At 45.5% G+C, this 22,141-nt stretch overlaps 4 protein-coding genes across 5 annotated transcripts in view; 1 reads left to right on the top strand and 3 right to left on the bottom strand.

The window, feature by feature from the left end:
- The window catches only part of LOC118509381 (myotubularin-related protein 8-like), a 21,229-nt gene extending 18,510 nt beyond the window's left edge, over window positions 1–2,719 (bottom strand). Inside the window, exon 1 of the mRNA XM_036049922.1 lies at window positions 2,319–2,719. Within this exon, the coding sequence (XP_035905815.1) occupies window positions 2,319–2,342 (24 nt within the window). The 5' untranslated portion in view covers window positions 2,343–2,719. The remainder of the gene's footprint in view (window positions 1–2,318) is intronic.
- Window positions 2,365–11,137, bottom strand: LOC118509382 (malate synthase-like). 2 transcript variants are annotated; one of them, XM_036049925.1, is made up of 7 exons: window positions 10,830–11,137; window positions 10,562–10,768; window positions 10,207–10,488; window positions 9,752–10,140; window positions 9,463–9,690; window positions 9,364–9,402; window positions 2,365–3,283 (listed from the first exon to the last, which is right to left on the bottom strand). In XM_036049925.1, exons 1-7 carry the CDS (start codon window positions 10,965–10,967, stop codon window positions 2,926–2,928), a joined length of 1,641 nt encoding a protein of 546 aa, XP_035905818.1. In that variant the 5' UTR covers window positions 10,968–11,137; the 3' UTR covers window positions 2,365–2,925. The 2 variants fall into 2 exon arrangements, with proteins under 2 accessions (XP_035905818.1, XP_035905816.1); XM_036049923.1 differs by having other exon boundaries at window positions 9,463–9,693.
- Window positions 11,138–11,358: 221 nt separating this feature from the next.
- LOC118509379 (focadhesin-like) lies at window positions 11,359–15,375 on the bottom strand. The gene is made up of 4 exons (XM_036049920.1): window positions 13,560–15,375; window positions 12,281–13,487; window positions 11,639–12,208; window positions 11,359–11,568 (listed from the first exon to the last, which is right to left on the bottom strand). Exons 1-4 carry the CDS (start codon window positions 15,344–15,346, stop codon window positions 11,413–11,415), a joined length of 3,720 nt encoding a protein of 1,239 aa, XP_035905813.1. The 5' UTR covers window positions 15,347–15,375; the 3' UTR covers window positions 11,359–11,412.
- A 19-nt stretch (window positions 15,376–15,394) lies between these two features.
- LOC118509383 (vacuolar protein sorting-associated protein 28 homolog) lies at window positions 15,395–17,243 on the top strand. The gene has a single exon (XM_036049926.1). It carries the CDS (start codon window positions 15,701–15,703, stop codon window positions 16,331–16,333), a length of 633 nt encoding a protein of 210 aa, XP_035905819.1. The 5' UTR covers window positions 15,395–15,700; the 3' UTR covers window positions 16,334–17,243.
- The last annotated feature ends 4,898 nt before the right edge of the window (window positions 17,244–22,141 follow it).

The following is a 22,141-nucleotide window of genomic DNA, read 5'->3' on the forward strand; positions in this document are numbered from 1 at the left end:
CATTCACCACGTATAACCATTTGTTAAAATAACAAATATTTTGTATACTTTGTGCGAGCTTAACTATTTATTCAAAAAAGTTAACTAGAACTACGTATTTAGAGTAACGGTGTAATTACTAAATTGTATTAAACTCGCTATGAGAGGGTTGACGGGTGATGCACATTACTTATGTTTTTCACTTCCTTTTTGCTCTTTTGAAAGAAATAATATTTTTTTGCTCTAGACTAATTCCATTTTTATTATGAACAGCATATTTTACAATTTATGTCGAATATAAAAAATACTAAAAATTGAAATTTTAATAATTTAAGTACAAACAATAAGGACAATTTATGTAAGTTTAGCACTAAAATTAATATGACAGAGCATCAGCAGTGATTGAGGGATCTGTGGCTATGCTTCAATACTAAGTATAATGCTTATACAATACCACATGAACACCCCGAATCATCAGCTAAATAAGGGATAAATTGCACTTTGACGATTCGGAGAAGACAATGTATTCTTCTCGTGTAACAAACATGATAAATTTGACCTAACTGTGATTCATGGTTTTAGGCGATTCCGTGAGGGTTGGCACACATAACAACAAAAACCCGAACCATTTCTGGATATTACCGAACTAGCCTCTGCTAATCCTTAAGAGGTTTAGCGCCAGTAATGACGAATAGACCAGTACTGCGCGAGGAGTGCCTTATGTCAACAATTAAGCGTAACATTTTGTTTAGCATTTGAACTCAGTCTCATATCACTTGTTCTAGCGCACAAATCCCGTACAGAAAACCTTATGAAACAATTTGTTCAAGTGAAATAACACAAGCTTCAGAAAAAAATGCAATCGTTATCGTTAACCAATGTTCCCAAAATGGTTTAAAAAATTACAAATTATTAGTAAATTCCACTTCCGAAACAGCAAAGGAATATTCAAGATATCGAGATTCATTCATGAGATACCAATCCAATTTTATTTCGTTAAGCCGCAAAAAATGAAAATAAATTAAACATTCATTGCAAATTCCGTTGGAAATTAATTATGCATTTCATACTAAAAACATCCAAGCTGGACTAACACTTGCTCAAGGTTAAAACCTTCAACACACCGCTTATCAGATGCAATAATCAATGTGTAACTCACAGCTGCAATATAATTTGATAACAGGAAACAGTTAATCTGATTACTAGAGTCCAGTTATTAAAAATCGGAAACTTTAATATAAAACGAGGCAACCTTGAAGAAATTTTATCAATGATTTTCCATAATAATTGAATATATTTGATGGTATAATAAGTTACTATAATCAAATTAAAGTTAGAAGTGTTTGACGCAAGCCGGCATGGAACCGCTACCGGCTTAGATCTTGGTGGTAGTAACATCTTACAAGTTACTCAAGTAAGATAGGGTTTAAAGATTAACTATGTAATAGTTGTTATCGGTTTGGGCTGAATTCCTGTTTATCCTCGATCCAAGATTTGGTCCACTTTCTATCACTTATTATTAATTATGATTTGGTCTGAGTTGATCATGTTTAAATTAAATATTATCTATACCTTTCGTCCAAACATCAATCAATTGCACAGCCTTACTAGCTGATTTATAATCTCCATGGAAAACTTGCACACTCATCTCAGTCGTTTGAGGCATGCACAGCAGCCTCAACTCACGGAACCGATGCCGAAAGAATAAAATCATGTTAAAATAAATGCATTTCAACGCCAGATCATGCGCAACCCTACCTTTCGTCCGAAGAAAGGATACTTTCGGTACGGTTCATGAGCGCCATTACGAGCAACAGTTGTCAGGATTGTCTAGGACAGGAGAATACTCTACAGCTCCTTCAACCCAACGGAACGCTTATCACAGCTCCATATGTTAGCTAATCAGAGTAAATTGTGCTCGATAAAGCAAAAGGTAAACAGCATAGGGGAAGTTTTGCTGCCAGTGAGTAAGTCACGAAGAAAAATGCAAGCCTCAAACAGGGCCATGCAGTTCAACCTCCATGCAGCAAGGTGCAATTGTACCGTTCGGAACAGGTTTGTTAACAGCTGTACATACGCACACCAATAGATGGCATGTTGCATGTGCGTTGTGTTCCGCTACACTCCTGCCAATTAGCACGTCAGCAAATGCTGCTGCCCATGTATCGATCGATAGTCTATTTTGGTATCATCTCGCTACAGTTCCGATTTCGCAGGATTGTTATCTTGATAACCTTATGGATGGGATGAACTTTCATGTTACACAATGTAGGCTAGGCAAACGCTTAATACATTTGCGTGGTTCGCCAGCTGCAATTGATAAACCAATGCTCGCTTACCTTTGGTGTGTTGATATGCTCCATTTTCGACCGATGGTTTTGTAGCTGCTAGCGGCGTTGATGATAAGGCTTGCGTAGGCTTTCCTAGTACCCAGTATCAATCGTCGAAATGGAACCACTTGCGATGGAGAAAGTTAGGCACCGTTTTTATCCACTTCCTGCGTACAATCAACACCACACAACACACAACAAAGCGATCACAGCTCCTAGGGAACATCCATGAATGGCGCGTACAACTCTTGGACGCTTTCTTCCGGCTCCGTCCACACGATTATCACACCCACAGTTAAATGCACACCGCGTGTCCCAAACGTTGGGAAATGTAGCCTCCGAAATCACAAAAAATGGCAACAACCTGCGACGGCACGGCAAATTTTCAACCCACACAAGAAAGAAAATAGAAAAATAATAACTTTTCAAGCAGGGGCGAACGGTTTTGACGTTTACAGCTGACGTTTGCGCTTTGCGTAGGCCGCACACAAACAACACAAACGGACAACGCGATTGACAGTTTGCGCAAATTGTTTGTTTTGATTTTTTGAAAAATAATTTTCCAAATTGTTTTACTGCCCGCCTTAAAATTGTACACCGCATTCGCTTCTTTTTTTCATAACTTAGCCATCAGCCCATCATTTTTATTGTGCAATGTGCGAAATTTGTGACTGTCGTTCAAATGCGTGGTGATGTATTCGATGTAGTGCCGCGAAGAGATAACGTCCAGCAGCATATACTTTGCGGACAGCAACCGTTTCCGATCGGCCGGCGTAATGCACCAGGCACGGTAAGCGGAGGAGATGATTTTATCCATCATCTGATAGACGAGCTGGCGCGTAACGATGGCATTTTCACGATCCTCCAAAACGGCTCCCATACGGATCCACTGCCACAGCTGGGATCGTGAGATTTCTGCCGTTGCCGAATCTTCCACGGAACCGTTCAGGAAGAACACACCACTTCCCGTAAGCCAATTGTTAGGAAAGATAGGATGACAGTAGAGTGACGGATGACAGTAGGATAACGGATGACAGTAGGATACCGGATGACCGAAATGTCAGCTGTAACGGTCAGGGAAAAAAAGGAAGAAGAAGGGGTGCGTCAACCAGTAGCCTGGGAAAGGACAAGGAAGTGACACCGTTTTAAAGTTTTCTTCCTTCAGTGGAAAATATAATACTGTGGAAAATATAAAACTAAAACTACACTTCACTGCGTCTGCTACTCAACCGGAATCGTGGTAACACTAAAAGCCTTTAAAACGGTTCAAAGATGGAAATGGATGGAAAGGATTGCTGCCAGGCATGCAGCGATTCCGTGGCGGACAAATTGTATGTGGCCTGTGACGCTTGCAACTCATGGTGGCACTTCTCGTGTGTCGGGATAACAGAATCACAGGAGACGATGAATAATAGGAAGTGGTTTTGCGTCGCTTGTACGGGTGGCACTGGAGCGGTAAAGCGGACGCCGACCAGGCACATGGAGCCACAAAAGGACGCCGAAAACCGTAACCTCAAAACGGTTGAGGTTAGGAAGCAACTCACGGAAGGCCCTCGTCCACGGCACACGAGCGACAGCGTGGTGGCAACACATAACCTCACTCTTGCTGACGATAGGGATAGTTTGGCTAACCGGCTTGCCATAATGAAACGCCGGCAAGAGGCGGAGAGGAAACGGGTGGAGCTAGAACTACAGCTGAAATTCGTGAAGGAGGAAGAGGACTTGCTAGCCGAGGAGTTGGGGATAAAAGACAATCCGGAAACATCAACTTTGTTACCCTCCCATGCGGCGGATAATATGGTGCAGCACTCACAGCGGAAGGAGCGTGAACAAATCCAGCGTGAATGCGCGCATCGTGGTACACCTACCGAATTGCCCGTGTTTGCCGGTGACCCGGCGGACTGGCCGCTATTCATAACGTTTTACGAACACACCACGGAAAAGTGCGGTCTTTCCAATTGGGAAAACATGCTACGACTGCAGAAGGCGCTGAAGGGTCCCGCGCTAGAAGCAGTGCGAAGCAGGTTGCTGTTGCCGGAGGTGGTGCCGCAAGTGATAGCGACGCTACGATCACGGTATGGGCGATCAACACATCTCATCTCGGCGTTGATCGATAAGGTGCATAGAACCCCTGCACCGTGTTTGGAGAAGCCGGAAACTGTGGTTGCTTTCGGCGAGGCAGTGCAAAGCATGGTGGACCACATGAAGGCTGCTGGACGACAGGCGCATCTGACCAACCCCCTGCTACTGAAGGAGATCGTGGAGAAGCTGCCGATAAGTGAGCAGTACAATTGGACGCGGTTTGTAAGCCACATCGAGGAGCCGGATCTTCTGATGTTCCGGGAGTATATGGCCGAGTTGCAGAGCACCGCGGAAGTGTTAAGCAGCCGGGAGTCACCATCGTTGAAACAAGCGGAGCGTAAGAAACCCAGCACGAGAGGCTACGTGCACACGCACGTGGAGACGCAGGGAGCGACGCCATCCGGAACGAATCACTTTAAGGTAGGAAAATCTTGTCTAATTTGCAACAACAGAGGACACGAGGTGGATAAGTGTTTCGTGTTTGGTGCGATGGCGGTGAAGGAGCGCTGGATGAAGGCGCGTGCACTTTCCTTATGCTTCGGCTGTCTGGGGAAGCACAATTGGCGGACGTGCCACAACAGACCAGTATGCGGCAGGGAGGGGTGTACGTACCGGCATCATGCGTTGTTGCACGGCGCAGATGAGGAGCGTGGGGTCAGTAACGGGACCAGTGCTTCGGTATCGGTTCGAGATGGCGGAAACAACGGAGGTGCTGTAGCGGAAAGTAATCACCACCAGCACGCGTTATCTTCTTCGAATACGCTCTTTCGCATTGTACCCATCACTGTGTATGGCCCGACGACCACGGTGACAACGTTCGCCTTTTTAGATGAAGGTTCGTCCATGACGTTAGTGGACGAGGATTTAGCGGAAGAATTGGGTGTCGAAGGGGAGGTGGAACCTCTCTGCATCCGTTGGACCGGAGACACTACCAGGGTTGAGGCTGGTTCCAGGCGCGTAAATTTCAAGGTGGGACCCGTCGGTTCCGCAAAGAGTTTCGCGATCAACTCGGTACGGACGGTTCCTAAGCTGAATCTACCTCGTCAATCCTTCGTACCGGACGAAGGAAGGTGGAAACATCTAAAACGCCTACCGGTAAGGGAATATCATGATGCGGAACCCAAGGTGCTAATCGGGTTGGACAACCTGCGATTGATGGTCCCTCTCCGGACAATAGAAGGAGCGGCTGGTGACCCCATCGCGGTAAAGACGCGCTTAGGTTGGTGCATTTATGGGAAGCCGATGAAGGTGGAATGTGAACGGTTGTTGCACATTTGCGAATGCAACAACCAGGCAGAGATTCTCGAAACGATGCGCAAGTTCTATGACTTAGAACAGGTGGGAGTTGTTCGCGTTGTCGAATTAGATCCGGATGTACGACGTGCGCAACACCTTTTGGAAACAACTACCGTTCGTATCGGCAAGCGTTTTGAATCGGGCCTCTTGTGGAAGGCGGACGATATACAGCTTCCTTCTAGTATCGGTATGGCAAGTCGCAGGTTTGATTGCCTGGAGAAAAGGATGGAACGAGATGGGCAGCTCAAGCTGCAAGTACGCCGCCAGATTCACGATCTTTTGGAAAAGCAATACATACACAAGGCTACGGCGCAAGAACTGACGGAGGCTGACCCGAAACGGATTTGGTACTTGCCAATAGGATTGGTGACGAACCCAAACAAACCGGGAAAGGTTCGTTTGATTTGGGATGCGGCGGCTAAGGCACAGGGTATTTCGCTGAACGACGTGCTGCTCAAGGGACCGGATGAGGTTATGTCTCTACCTGGCGTACTTTTCCGCTTTCGTCTGTATGCAGTGGCGACGTGTGCAGACGTGAAGGAAATGTTTTTGCAAATTAGGTTGCGAAAAGCAGACAAGCATGCACAGCGCTTCTTATGGCGGGATGATCCTGCACACGAGTTGGAAACCTACATCGTGGACGTCGTGACGTTTGGGTCTACGTGTTCACCAGCTACAGCACAGTACGTCAAAAATCGAAACGCAAAGGAGCACATCGAACAATTTCCACGAGCGGTAGAGGGCATCCTTGAGAGTACCTACGTGGACGATTTCTTGGACAGTTTCGGGACGGTAGAAGAGGCGTGTCAGGTAGCCAAGGAGGTAAGGGAGATATTCCGCAACGGTGGGTTTGAACTCAGGAACTGGAGCTCAAATGATTTGATGGTTACAAAATCTCTCGGCGAGTCAGATGGCGGTACCATCAAATGCTTATCATCTACGGGAGATGATACGGAACGCGTGTTGGGGATGCGTTGGAATCCTGCATCCGATGAATTAGGATTCTGCACTCGGGCGTGCACGGCGGTATCAGGCGTTCTAACTGCAGAGCGGATTCCCACGAAGAGAGAGGTATTACGGTGCGTTATGTCGTTGTACGATCCCCTTGGACTGCTGGCGATGTTCGTAATACACGGGAAGATTTTAATACAAGATCTATGGCGAACCGGCACGCAGTGGGATGAGGAGATTAGTAGCAACCAATACAGAGACTGGCGCAGATGGGTGGATCTTTTCCAAACGATTGCCGATATACGCATACCTCGATGTTACTTCACGGAAGCCTGTATGAAGACGTACGAGAACAGCGAATGGCATTTGTTCGTCGACGCCAGTCAACACGCATACGCATGCGTATTGTACCTCCGCATTGTCGACGACACGGGTGAGGCGCAATGTACTCTTGTGGGAGGAAAGGCTAAGGTTGCGCCATTGAAGCCACTCACCATACCGAAGCTAGAGCTTCAGGCGTGCGTTTTGGGTGCGCGATTTCTGTTATACACGCAGGAACATCATCCAATCAAGGCTAAACGACGAGTGCTTTGGTCGGACAGTACCGTCGCCTTGTCATGGATAAGAGCAGATCCCCGAAACTACAAACCTTTCGTGGCCCATAGAGTGGTCGAGCTTTTGGAGAGCACCTCGGCGAATGAATGGCGATGGGTGCCGACTGACCACAATCCGGCGGATGAAGCGACGAAGTGGAAAGGAAGATCGAACTTCAGTTACGACAGCACGTGGTTTCAAGGACCATGGTTCTTGCAGGAAAAGGAAGACAGCTGGCCGAAACAGAGGTCGGTTGATACCGGCACAGCGGACGAGGAACGACGAGTAAATTTGCATGTCGAAGCCACCGACACAGGATTGTTACCAATTCCTTACGAGAGGTTTAGTAAACTAGAGAGGCTGCAGAGGACGATTGGGTGGATCGTAAGATATGTGGGCAATCTAGGCAGGAAGGTGAAAGATGAACCAGCGCTAGGAGGGAACCTCAGGCACGAAGAACTCTGCAAGGCAAACGTTGTTTTGTGGAAGCAGACACAGCGTGAGTTCTTTCCGGAAGAAATTCTTATCCTGAACAGCGAGAATGGCGGCGATGGATCTAAAGGAAAAACGGTATCTAAGCGAAGTCGTATTTACCAACTGCTACCATTTTTGGATGAAGAAAACGTGTTACGCATGCGTGGAAGAATAGGGGCGACGGCGGAAGTTCCGTACTGCGCAAGGTATCCTGTGATTCTTCCAAACAACTGTAAACTGGCGGAGCTGATAGTGGATCGGTACCATCGAGTCTATCGTCATGCTAACAACGAAACGGTGGTGAACGAGTTGCGTCAACAATTCCAGATTCCTAAGTTGCGAGTATTGGTGATGAAGGTAGCGAAGAGTTGTGCATTTTGCACAATACGGCGGTCGCTACCACAAATTCCACCAATGGCACCTTTACCTAAGGAGAGGTTGGCAGCTTTCGTCAGGGCATTTACCTTCGTTGGACTGGATTACTTTGGACCGGTGTTGGTAAAGAGAGGAAGGTCAAACGAAAAACGGTGGGTAGCACTATTCACGTGTTTGACCATACGAGCCGTGCATCTGGAGGTGGTGCACAGTCTGTCAACGGAATCGTGTGTAATGGCGGTCAGGCGATTCGTGGCGCGGCGTGGTGCTCCTGTGGAAATCTTTAGCGACAACGGGACCAACTTCGTGGGTGCTAGCAGACAACTGCAGAGGGAGATCCAGCAGCGCAATGACATCCTAGCGGCAACTTTCACCAACGAGCACACCCGTTGGACCTTTAACCCGCCTGGTGCTCCACATATGGGTGGAGTATGGGAACGTATGGTACGCTCAGTGAAGGCAGCGATTAGCACAGTGATGGAGGTGAAGAACACTCCTGATGATGAGACGTTCGCAACAGTTCTCTACGATGCTGAGGCTATGATCAATTCCAGACCGTTGACCTACGTTCCGTTAGATCCGGAGAACCAGGAGGCGATCACACCAAACCACTTCCTGTTAGGGAGTTCTTCGGGGATCAAACAACAACCAGCGTTACCGACGAACTATAGGGACAGTTTAAGAGGAAATTGGAAACTAGCACAGCATATCCTGGACGGTGTGTGGAAAAGGTGGATTAAGGAGTACCTGCCAGTTATCACGCGACAGTGTAAATGGTTTGAAAATGTCCGTGAGATTAGGTCAGGAGATTTGGTACTGGTGTTAGAAGGTACAATTAGGAACAATTGGAATAGAGGAATTGTTGAAGACGTTATAAGAGGAGTCGATGGCCATGTGCGGCAAGCATGGGTTCGGACAGCTACAGGGACACTAAGAAGACCAGTGGCGAAGCTAGCCTTACTTGACCTGAAGACTCAAGGTGACCATACGTAGTTGGTCACGGGCGGGGGGAATGTTAGGAAAGATAGGATGACAGTAGAGTGACGGATGACAGTAGGATAACGGATGACAGTAGGATACCGGATGACCGAAATGTCAGCTGTAACGGTCAGGGAAAAAAAGGAAGAAGAAGGGGTGCGTCAACCAGTAGCCTGGGAAAGGACAAGGAAGTGACACCGTTTTAAAGTTTTCTTCCTTCAGTGGAAAATATAATACTGTGGAAAATATAAAACTAAAACTACACTTCACTGCGTCTGCTACTCAACCGGAATCGTGGTAACACCAATGGTAAATGAATAGAAGCGCCACCCTAATGTTATTGCTGTAAAACAAAGCCAAACAAATGATTTTGCTGGAAGGAAATATTCCGAATTCCACCTACTTCAATCCGTCGATCGTTACGCCTCCCTTCGGAATCTGTAGCAAACTATCGGCTGTAACGTGGTTGATGTTGGGTAAAATGTTGAGCTGATTGTCGCCGTGCGTTTTACCTTCCCACAGCTCATTTATGGCATCAACCATCCGTAGATCGTAAATCATAAACCCATCTACGCCGGCATCAATTTCTACCGATTTTGTCAATTTCACGCTTTCTATTATTTCGTCGTCACTTCTGAAACAAAAAATCGTTTAGAATTCGGCCCCCAAACTTTTACAGATAATCAACTCACAAATTCGATTTTTCCTTTCCACGGGGTAAAATTTTTGCCGCCATACCACCGGTCGCCAGTGCGCCCCGTCTATGGCACACGTTGATCAGTAGCCGCATATAGTTTCTCAAGAACGGTTGGCCCATATTAACGTACTTGTTGCGATCCGGTAGAAGAAATTCCTTTCTCCATCCAAACTTGGCAATAATGCTTGCACAGTAATCCCAGATTCCACAGTTCAATCCGATCGCATGCTCTTTGATCGCGTACAGGATGTCCTCCATACGAAAGGCGGCGAGAATGTTTTCAATCAAAACGCACGCTTTGATCGTCCCGTTCGGTAGGCTCAGCTGATTCTCGGTCCAGGTGAAGATTTTGTTCCAGAGCGTCGTTTCACTTGGATCCTCTATCTATAAGTAAAAGTAATTAAATATTACGATCATAAACTCGATCCTTTATGTTTAGACAAGCAATACCTTTGAGAGGTAGAAGAAGGGCCCTATGCCTAGGTTTGCCATCGTGCGCCCATTATGGTACATAAGCAGCGCAAAGTCAAACAGCGGTCCAATCACCTCCTTCCCGTTCACGATGCAATGATGCTCGATCATGTTGAACGCCCTTGGGCGAAGCATTAGCAGGGGGTACGCCTGTACATCAGCTGGAGCACCCTGCAGCGTACCCTGCACCGCACGCGTTACATTCGATATTCCCTGGATCGTGTTACGCCAGGTAGGGCAGTGTCCATCATCGAAATCGACCTGTGGTTAAAATATTTGCCAATTCATTTAGCTGCATCAGGTTCGCTCTCAATTTTTTTTGGCAACCCCGTACCTGTATTCCCTGCACATTGGCGTACAAACAGTCGGTAAAGTGAACCGTATTGGCAGGACTCACATCACCAAGATCGAGCTTACGGTTACGCAACCGCGCCGGCAACGGTTCAACTGTCCATTCCAAAGACTCACTGGGGTTGCAGAACTCTGGCACCCACGAGCCTTCCTCAATCAGCAGTCTACGCTTGACCCGGTTTTGTAATAGCTGTCAGACAAAAACGCGAAACATTACACCAGCCGCATTGTAGCACCTGATTTAAACTCACCTGCTCAGCTTCGGAGTCAAATTCAGCCACCAGCCGAGCCAAAAATTGCAATGCTCCATCGGTAAAGATTTCTCTATAAGCGGCCTCTAGTCGTTGTGGTGCGGCTTCAATCAGAATCTCTCTGTTGCTGCAGGTCATCGTTACTTCGCACTAGCGCTCGACTGAATTGAAGGGCTGCTTGCCGAGCGACCGATTGCCGTGTGGTGCGTTAACAGGTTCATTATCTTTCACCGTTTGGCTATGTATGCGTGTCGTCCGCCCGTTTTTGGGGTGACAGGCATCGTCACGAGTGTTGACCTTTGCGCGTGTAATGTGTGTAACCGGTAGCGTAAACGTTGTTTGTTTGTTTACATCGCCTTTACAATAGTGTCTTCGCCGGAGTAACGATCACCCTCTTCTTAATAATCTTTATTTACCCATTCAAGTCCTTTTAAATGCGATCAATGGAAGAGGCTGAATAAAACTAGGATGTTATTGTTGATTTCTTTCGATTTGTTTTCGTATAATATGTTTTGATTATGGCAAAAAAACTGATTAAATCTATTGATCTATTTTTTAAAACAAAACAATGCTTCAATGATCCTCACAGTCGTCTTCTCAGCGAGACGAACTTGGGCAGCGTTTTCGGTTGCTGGAAATAGGGTTGTTTTTTACAGCATATCAGCGCGCTCCGCAAGCACTCGGCGTATTCGTTCGGAAGCGACGCAATGCCGTACAAATGGTGCAGGAACTCGTACATCTTTAAATGGAGAGAGAAAAAAGAGTCAATTTAAAAATATTTTACTTTAATTCACATAACTACGCCTTACCTTTATCTCGATTTCACGCCAAGCATTGCGCTCGAACACGGTAACCAATGCTAGCGGAAACTGTACCAAACGTAGCAATCGCTCGTTAGCCAACAGCTTCACCCCGTACAACCCACCATAACCGGAAATACTGATCACGGCCGTCATCAGTGTGTCGAGCATGAAAAGTGCCCCCAGCTCTATACGATCGTCTGTGGCCGTTAGTTTGCACTGAATCAACCCGATCAACTCGGCAATAAATCCAACCAGCGCTTTCCCATCCGATTCGCTGTCGTCTCGATCGGTCCGGGCAAACAGCTCCACAAAGCTAGCCCATTCCTGTAAGAAGAATGCCCGGAGTGTACCGTCATCCGCTGGCGGGTGGTTTGCTACCGTGGCTATTATATCTGCGAGACCCACAAACTGTAACGCTTCTGCGGTGGGATTGTGCTGGTGGAAAGCGAACTGAAGGTAGATTGTTTTCTCCAACTTTTCCACACTGACACCACCGGTCCAGGTGCTCGGTTTGAGCAGCTCGGTGAAGTGTCGCTCGGGAAGATGCACCAACGCTTCAATGTACTTTTTAAACACCTGGAAGGAAAGGATTTGGGTTGGAATAGCTTTATGGAAGTAAAATTTTCGGCATTATGTAGGTACACCAACCTCCGATCCCAGATCGAAGCGCATGAAAAAGTTTTCCAGCGTCGTGCAGAGTAGTTGAAAATTGTCCTCATTTTCGTACTGCTTCTCCCGCTGCAGGGCACTAGCAATCAATGCCATCGTTTTGATGAACGGCGTATCGTCCGCAAACTGTCTATCCTCTGCCCGTTCGGCTAGGTACTGTAGCGAGAGATGCACAAACCGTTTGTAGATTTCCGTCTGCACCGCCTCCGTAATGTTCGCGATCGAGGAATAGATTTTTAGCAGATCCTCTTCCAACATAACCGTTTCGCACAGCTCGTTTAGATAGTTTTCCACCAGCCGCTTGGCAGTTCCGGAAAATGGCATCTGTTTGATCGCTATCTGCAGGCACGCATCTCGCATCTCGAAACAGTGGTGAAAATATTCGTGCAGAAAGCACCAATTTAGGGGTGGAATTGGTTTGGGGTACGGTTTGGCAATAATGCGCAGCATCTGTACCAGCACCAGTTCGGCAGTGGTATCGCTGTTCGTAAATTTCGTGCTTTGCAGTATCAGATAGTTTACGATCGTGGACAAAATGCTTGCCCGTGGTAGATACTTCAAATTAGAAGGTTCCGGACGACCCGGCGGCGTTTGATAGATTCCACCACGATAGCTTTTGATTTCGTGCGCAATGTAATGTCCCAACAGATCGCCGACCGCTTCGATTGCGCTGTGGTTGGTGTACTGCAGGAGCTGGATCCAACATTCTGGCGGGATAGAACCCGGGCCGTCGGCTTCGGAATTGCCTTCTGCGTTCTGGTCCGGCAGTTCGATGCCCTGTCGGAACAGTTCCGGTAGCTGGCGTAGCGTTAGTGTGTCCGGTTGGAAGTGTTTCAGCGTGCCCAGCGCAGCCTCTATGATTTCCCGCTCTTCGTAATCGGTGACGTATTGCCACAGTGTGCCAATAATGTGATTGACCAACCGTTCCTGTTCCGGCGAGGTAACTTTGATCAGCGGTACATTGGCGAAAAATCGGCACAAGCTTTTGATGACTTTCGGCCGGCGTTCGTTGGCGAACCGGAAGCCCAACACCTTCCAGGTGGACACAATGTTAACGACTTGGTTTTCGCACAAGCTGGAGATGGCATCCAGCGACAAACAGATGGCCACTTCATTATCGCTATTGCTGGGATTGCTAAGGACTTCAGAGAATAGATTTACCAAATCCTCTCCGTGCTGGGTGGGGCTGTAACGAGATCGAAAAAGGAAAGTTATATTAATTTTGTTTTTGAAGGTGAGAACTTACATCTTTACTTACTTTATAAGGCACACTTCACGAATGGTGTACGCACGGGCAACCGTATGTTCCCAGCGATCCTCGTTCGGTCGACGGCTAGTATCCTTCAGCAGATCGTACAACAGTGGATAGGTGCGCGGTTCCGCCTTCCACAGTCTCAGATACAAATCCAGGCACAGCGCACGGTCCAGATCCTTCGTCAGAGCTTTCAGTATGCCGATCAAATTTTCTTTCGCCCCCATCGAAGCGATCGTTTGCAGTACGTGCAATCGCCTGCGAGCATCTCTGTGCTGAGCTAGCCCATAGAGCAGTGGGACCATACTTTGTGCGACCTGCACCTCGCTGTGCTTCATCAGCCTAACTAAATGTGCAAAATTTATCTTCCAAACGTTGTCCTCATATGAAGAGGAAAGAAAGATGGATCGATGCAGCTGACTTAAGTTGTGCGTAAAACGCATACTTGCTGGTCCACCCGTTCGAAGATAGTCATCGATTGCAGTTCGGTAAGAATTCCACCAATTACAGAGAATGGTCCACTTGGCTAAATCCGCGTGGAAGTACATCGTCCCGGTGGTGGTACAGTCCAGGTTCGAAATCTCTTTCCATTCCACCAGGGTAAGATCTTCCTCGATTTTCGTCAGAATCTTATCACAGACCGGCAGATGTTTCGTGGTGTACGATGGTTGGCCAAGCAATTGAATCATTGCCTCTTTCGTCAGCATGCAGCTAACCCTTCCGCAAGCCGGAAGAATGATTTGGATAATCTCGAGCAATGCAAACAGCTTTAACGGTGATACGATCAACAGCAGATCTACAGTGATCGTAAGCAGCACGTCCAGCGATGGTGATGGTGGTGGATCACATTTCATTGCAGCATTACATACCGCTTGCAACAAACCAAAGCATCGGCTTGGATCGTAATTCCTTTCGACGTAATTTTTAAGCACAGCTGCTAGGTATAGAGCGAATTCTAGTTGCAGCTTTACATCGCTAGGATTTTCGTGCAGAACGATTTCCAGGGCATCCGTGAGAAGAGCAACGGTGAAACATGTTTGCGTTGCAGACGTATCCCTGCACCATGCCAGAATCTCGAACACGATCGATTTTGCATTTGCATCGTGCAAGGATCTTTCTACCAGAAGCTTCCAAATCGGTTGACAATTAGCGTAAAGGCACAGGTTGACGAAGAGATGCAATAGCACGGGGCGCAAGAATTCAATACTGTTGGTTCGAATTGCATCATCCTGATGGTTCAGCGTGTTTACGATCAGATGGACGATAGTTCCTGCACTTTCGAAGCTTGATTTATCGATGAGAAGAATTACCGGATGTTGCGGAGGCTTTAAGTCGAACTGACATACGTAATTTTGTTTGCCGGCCGTGGTCAAACAACGCCGGCGTAGATCGATTAGCAGCAGTTCGAAAATTGTTCCAGAAAACACGATGAACTGTCCAGGGTTGGTGTTTGGCAGGAGCGTCATCAGCATTCCCAGCATTTGTCCAAGTTCCACACATCCTTCCGTAGTGAGTTGCAGTATCGCTTCATTTGCCAGCTGGCACACGCGTACGTTGTTCGATTTGCAGAGCTGTTTTAGAAGGTCAATCTCACCCTCGGTTACTGTCCTAGTGGTCGGTTTTGGTTTCTGAGCTATTTTCAATATCTTCTCAATTTGCACCGCTGCCGACTGCAACGTTAATTTGGAGTTAATCGCTTGCAAACTATCCATGTTTGCCGTATGGTCCGAAACTGCACCGAGTACGAGACCGCGCACTGCACAAAATGTAAACAATCCGAGCCGCGGTGTCATGCTGCGTGTTTGACAACCCTGCGTGCGAAACGTCAAAGTGGCCAAACGTCACGGTGACGTTGGGATGAGTCAATGCAAAAGCATAAACAAACTCGGCGATTTCGATGCAAAAGTGCCCCCGCAGTGCTGTGAAATTCATTATTTTCGTTTATTGCTCCTAAGTTATCTGTGCGCCTTATTTGCTCTCCCGTACGGGACTTCATTTCCTGAAAGAGAATCTTAATCTGCTGTTAAAAAGTATCTCCGACGTCGTTGGCGAGAGGAAGAGATCCTGTGCAGTGATAGAAGACTCATCAACTCCCCAGTACAAAGAAAACACAGCCGGAGAAAAACCAATTTACCCCGAAAGGAAAAATGCAGGACAATCGGCCCGAGCTGTACGAGGAGGTGAAACTCTACCGACAGGCCCGGGAGCGTGAAAAGTACGATAACATGGCGGATCTGTTTGCCCTCGTTTCTACGCTGCAAAATCTGGAAAAGGCCTACATCCGGGACTGCATTACACCGCAGGAGTATACGGCTGCCTGCTCGAAGCTGCTGGTGCAGTACAAGGTGGCGTTCAAAATCGTGCAAGGCGACGAGTTTCCGACGATCGACACGTTTGTGAAAAAGTTCCGGCTAGACTGTCCGGCGGCACTGGAACGCATACGGGAGGATCGTCCCATTACCATCCGGGACGATAAGGGCAACACGAGCAAATGCATCGCCGACATAGTGTCGATGTTCATTACGCTGATGGATAAGCTACGGCTCGAGATCCGCGCGATGGACGATTTACAGCCCGAGCTGCGCGATCTGCTGGACACGATGAATCGGCTCTCGCTGATTCCGGACAACTTCGAGGGCAAGGAGAAGGTATCCAACTGGCTGGCAACGCTGAACACGATGCAGGCATCGGACGACCTAACGGAAGCTCAGGTCCGTCAGCTGCTGTTCGATCTGGAATCGTCCTATTCGGCATTTAACAATCTGCTGCACACCACATAAACATCAGAACCCGCGGCGAACCGTATCTCCATGGGACTGTAAATAGGAACATAAGTCATTTTGATTGTAAGAGCGGGGTAGGGTTTAACGAACAAAACCGGACTGGGCTTCGAAGGAATTTGAATCAGGTTAATCTGTGCATCTAGACGAAAGGAAGAAAAAAAGTGTGAGAAAAGGCGGGAGGCGAGCTAAGTAACGAATGTAGGAATGCGCATATTTTTACTCAAACAATTAAGAAATATATATATAAACTGTTTAACCGAAAGATGTGGTCGAGTTTTGGTAGCTAACATCGGTCTGTTGCATCGAATAGCACAATCGTACAGTGCCAATAGGAGTGGGAAAAGGTTAATGGTTACAGGATAAGTTCAGGAATTAAAACTTTCGCGACGTTACAGGACAGTTGGAATAGTTGATAGTTGAGATAAACAGTAATAGAGTTGACCGTTGTTTGCTAATTATCATTGCTAGTCACATTACTCTCAGCACGGAATTTATGGATCAATTTTGTCCACATTAAACTATGGGTACGTTAGCTGAAACTCTTTTTGCACTTGTAGAATTTTTATTTTAATTTTTTTACCATTTGATTACATATGAAGTAAAAATTTATTGAAAAAAATTTCATGTAAAGTTTGAACAAAGTTTTGATACAGACTGTAGCCTCTATGCAATAACAAAACAAAATCTCTATTTAAAAAAAAATTACAGGGTATCCCGAAGTAATTTTACGGTTTCCACTGTTTTTTTTTTGTTGCGATTTATTGATTTTTGCTTTCTTCACAAAGTTTTCGTACTTTAGAAAACTGGTCATTATTAGTGTCGCCTAAATTTTAATGTTCTAATTTTCATAGTTTGTTTAAAAATATTCAAAAGTAATAAACAGACTTGCAACTATATTTTTGTCGAATTAGAGAACATGGTTTTTATCCATCCTTTCAAGGCTTTGTATTAAAAAAAGGAACAGGGATTATAAAAAAAAACAAATTCAAACATATTTGGGAAAGCAAAACTGTGAAGCTCATACAAAATATATGGAAACATGTATGGGAAACCATAAATATCTAACCGCGATGGAGATCATCTGATCTGGTTCAGTAGGACCTCTTGTGAAGAAGTCTCCTCCTTCTGCTTCCTACAATCTTGAAAGGCCTCGGTCTGCCATCTCAGGCTTTCTTTGAATTGATTTTACCCGTAGCAAGGTAGTAAGTACTGCTTACGGGGAGCCGGTCTAGATGGAATTTGAACCACGGTCTTGCTGTGTGAAGACCGGCACCGTTATTGCCTAGGCTACCGGGCTGCCGCATAGCAGAAGTCTACTAGTCAAATTCAATCCCATTAAACATTAAATAAACGTTTTAGGTCATTGGACTTTTTCATTCTTTACGAGTTCTTAAATTCTGGTATATTCTTTGGCTTTTGGAATAATCTGACTTATAATGTTGGAAGAATATGGCTACCCTAGATGGACACGTGGGGAGGTCCTAAGCCACTATACCTAAGCCACTAGCCAGTGACGGGTTACTGACAGCACAAGCTAGTAACTTCTTCTTCTTCTTAAGCACTACAACCTCGAGAGGTCTCGGCCTGCTCGCTTTCTATGACTTAATTTTACCCGTAGTAAAGTAGTCAGCTTTACGTACGGGGAGGCGGTCTGGATGCGATTTGAACCCCGGCCCTGCCATGTGAAGACCGGCGCCGCTGTCGCCTCGGCCACCGGACCGCCCCAGTAACTAAATTCGCTAGTAACTTAATTGGTCCAAAACCTCAACCCGTAACCATAACTGTCTATCCAAATCGATAAGACCTCGCCAATATATATATATATATATATATATATATATATATATATATATATATATATATATATATATATATATATATATCCACACGAGTTCCAATGATTCAAACATAGTGTTCTAAACTTCATTAGTGTTGAACGAATTACGAAAGACATAGAACTAGTAATATATCCATACAAAAATATATTACTCCCCGTTGACGCAATCCGCAGCCAGTACAGGGAAAGTGTCGTTGCGCTTTGATTCTTGTAGCTTAATAAAATTATCCTGCACGCACAACGTTCGCAGTCCCTCTGACGTCAGCGATGAACTCATTCTTAATGCGATTAGCCTGCCAGCGTGAAAACTAGACGACCTAAATGCACCCGAAAAAGTGTATCACTAGAAGCCGTCTGGTAGCAGGGCCGGTACCTCACAGGAACTTTTGTTGAATGAATATGTGGAACTGTGGGCAGTGGCACTGAAGCGGATGAAGCGTTCCTTTGGTTTCGCACCATTCCATGGCCAGGAATCATGAATGAATGGTGTAATATGCAGGCAAACATTGTTGTATGACGTTGTACTAGCTGGGATAGTACTTTACTTAATTTGTGTGATATAATGGTTAATATTCGAGACTCGGTTTAAAAATTCTGGTTGTGGGAATATTTTAATGGACGTAACTTGATTGCCATTTAAATATTAATCACTAATTTTACACAACCTTTCTGGCTTTATAGACATCGCACGATCAACTAAACGGCCTATAAAAACCCCTCTTGCACTGAACATAAAAATTGAAGCACTAAATAATTCGCCATTGCACCATTCCGACACATTCTCCGGCCACATTTATGCTCTCCACACGCACCGTCCTCCTGCCCACCCACCCACCCAACTGCATGCCATTTAAAACGCACATCTGGAAACTAATCACTTGATGGAGGTTTGGCAAAGTACGACCCGTTTTCATCATCAGCTATGCGTAAATGCGTTTGTGGCGGTGGATGAAGTCCGTGGCAAGATTCCATACCCCCATACCCCACCATGGTGGTCAGCATACCCCAGAGGGTGGAGAGCCAAACTGCCGCATACCAGCCGCGGTGCACCGGCTGAACCCGCACGTGGGGTGACGCTTGGAAAATGCAACACAACCTTCATGTAGGACGCAATGAGCTAATGCACACGACCGCTCGATCGATCGTGTATGTTTTTTTACCTTTTTGCACGATCCTACAGCGTCCGTTCAGAAACAGGATCGCGACCACTATATGACCGGGTGGGGGGCCGGTTTCGACTGCTTACCGGCGTGCGTTTGGTTTAAATTTTACAATTTATGTACTGGCCGAGGTTTGGGAGTAACGCAATGGGAATGGAGATATTAGCTGTCCGTGGTGCTTGCAGACACTGTAAATCGGTTGCGTTTAGAGGGTACTTATAATAACTGAAATTGAAAGTAAACCGAGCGAGCTTAGTGGCATGTTAGTAAACAGGAGAAAGTATAAGGTAGATAGTCTTGCACTGGATGGTTTGACATTGTTGTGTGTTCAATATAATACTTTGATACCTACTTTGAATATAATACTTTGATACTTTGTATAATCGCACCCATGTTTAAATTATATTAGGCAAGAATCTCCTCCTCTTCTTTCCTTCATCCTACGTTTTAAAAATAAAAATCTTCCATAAAATATGAAGCAAAAAAATATAAATGTTTAACTAAAAACATGATTTTCTGTGAATTTATGAAAATTGCTTAACCCTTCCTATATATGCAAAACTTTTCTCCCAATTTAAATATATTATCTATGAATAATAATGTTCTCAAGGTTGGTTTTCATTGTAGTTTGTTATATTTCAATATGCATTGAAGCTAAGCAAAAAACAATCGACTAACTATAGACCATATTTTATCACATTTTGCCATCAAAACCATTCCACTAATTGGTTAAACCGCACCTACGAGCTGATAAAAACGCTCCAGTCAATTTTGGTGTTGGTGAAGCAGATGTGTGTGTAAATTATTCCTTAAATATTTTTCACTAATCTTTAATCATAAGACTGGGCAGAACAGTTTATCAATAAAATGTATAATTCAGTTTTACATTTATGTTTTTTAACGATTTAAATTAAAATAGTTGTAATAGGTGAGTTTATCATAAAGAAAAGCGGTTTGTTTCGAATGGTATTGGTTTCAAATTATATTAATTAGTTCTAGGCTTCCAAATTGCTCCATTTTAGTCAATTTCAAACAAAATTCCATGGTTTTGTATGACCCCCAACAATTTCAAAAAAAGAAATCATAAAACAATTAGATTTGCACGTGCTGATCGGGTTCTTACTCATGATCTGGGTTTACGGCCTGCAAAATTAAGAGTTGCCTGTATCTTTACCAATTTTAATTAGTATTTTTTTTAAATTGTACCTAACAGCATGCAAAGGAAGTACTTCCCTACTTCAATTTATATTTCATTAGAACGAAAATTATTTGATTAGAACAGCTTCATGTTTTGCCTCAATTAACCACATAAATGTCATAGGATTTGCAGATAATTTTTAAAGTTAAAGTTAAAGTAATGAACAAACGTATTAACGAAAAATCGATTTAATACTGTGTAAATTTGATGTGAGGCCATAGAAAGCGATATCAGTGTAGTAAAGTTACCATAGGAGCAAATTCAAATATTGATCGTAGAAGTAGTGATTTCAGTATTTGAAAAGATAGGCCAACAACACTCGACATTGTAGGTCTAAGAAAGTAGAAGTCAGTAACAACGATTCAGTTCAGGAATCCAATTTTTACTAATCCTGTTTTGATGTACAGGGATGGTCTGGTGGCCGAGGCGATAGCGTCGTCGGTCTTTACACGGTAGGGCCGAGGTTCGTATCCCATCCAGACTGTCTCCCCGTACGCAGGGCTGACTACCTAGCTACGGGTAAAATCAAGTCACAGAGAGCCAGAAATTGCAGGCCGAGACCTCTCGAGTTTTTAATGCCAAGAAAGAAGAAGAAGAAGTTCTGATTATGGTAAAGCCTAGTTTCATAGAGTCAACCATATTGCTGCTGTTGTAATACAGCAATGTGTGTATCAATCTCATCCCTGTTTTGGAGAAGTTGTAATACCTTAAAAAATTTTCACACATTTACAAAATTTAGGGACATTTAACATGCTTTACAAATTTATAAGCTATGGTTTTTTTAAACATTTTTCGAACAAGAATCGACTAACCCTTGCACTTAAGAACGTAAGAAATGCAAGGTATGCCCTCATCTTAAGTCAAGGCCGAATCGGCCACCGAATCGGTCTCCTGCATGGCAACGCAAGCACTGGAAACCATTCTCCAATTACAAGTAGTGACAGTTTTTTGTTGTTGTTGTCCGTTTTATTTTCAACGTAGTCCCTCCGTGGCTTCTTTAGATTTATGCAACCAATTAGAGAGGAACGGGTTGTCACTGGTCCTCTGGCTACCGTCTGCGAGCTCGCAAGAAAGCAAACTCGCACGATTCCACGTACAGAAAGGCAACGGGTCCGCTCTACCCAGTGGAGCACCAGATTTGTGCCTGATCCTCGTGAAGGTCTTTCGCCAGTGTGTGCAGTGCTGGCTTCGGTCCGGTCAGGCCGCGGTAGTAGTTGCCCGATAGTATGGCTGCAGTGTTCTCCTCATCCCAACCGGAAAGACGCGAGCGTGTCGTAGATTATCGCACGGGGTAGAAGAAAGGAAGCGGAGAGAGAAAGAGATCGACAGAGAGAGGGAGAGACTCACTGCACTTCCTAACCCTCGGGGCTGGCGTCGCCGCTCGAAGGAAGTTCACCTTCAGCCAGTCCCATGCACCCATCCAGTCGGTCAGTCGGTGCGAGTAAGCTTCTTTTATGTTTCTGTGCGAATCGCCGGTTGCGTCGCGCCGGCTGGACTGCTGTGGGTCGGTAGGTCGGTAGGTTGGTAGCTTTATAAGGCGTGTACCGTGCGTTCGGGTTTTGGTAGCAGTAGCAGCCGCTGGAACCTTGCGCTGATACAAACCCCCAGAC

The sequence above is a fragment of the Anopheles stephensi genome, chromosome 3 (assembly GCF_013141755.1).
Source record: "Anopheles stephensi strain Indian chromosome 3, UCI_ANSTEP_V1.0, whole genome shotgun sequence".
In the NCBI taxonomy this organism is placed as follows: domain Eukaryota; kingdom Metazoa; phylum Arthropoda; class Insecta; order Diptera; family Culicidae; genus Anopheles; species Anopheles stephensi.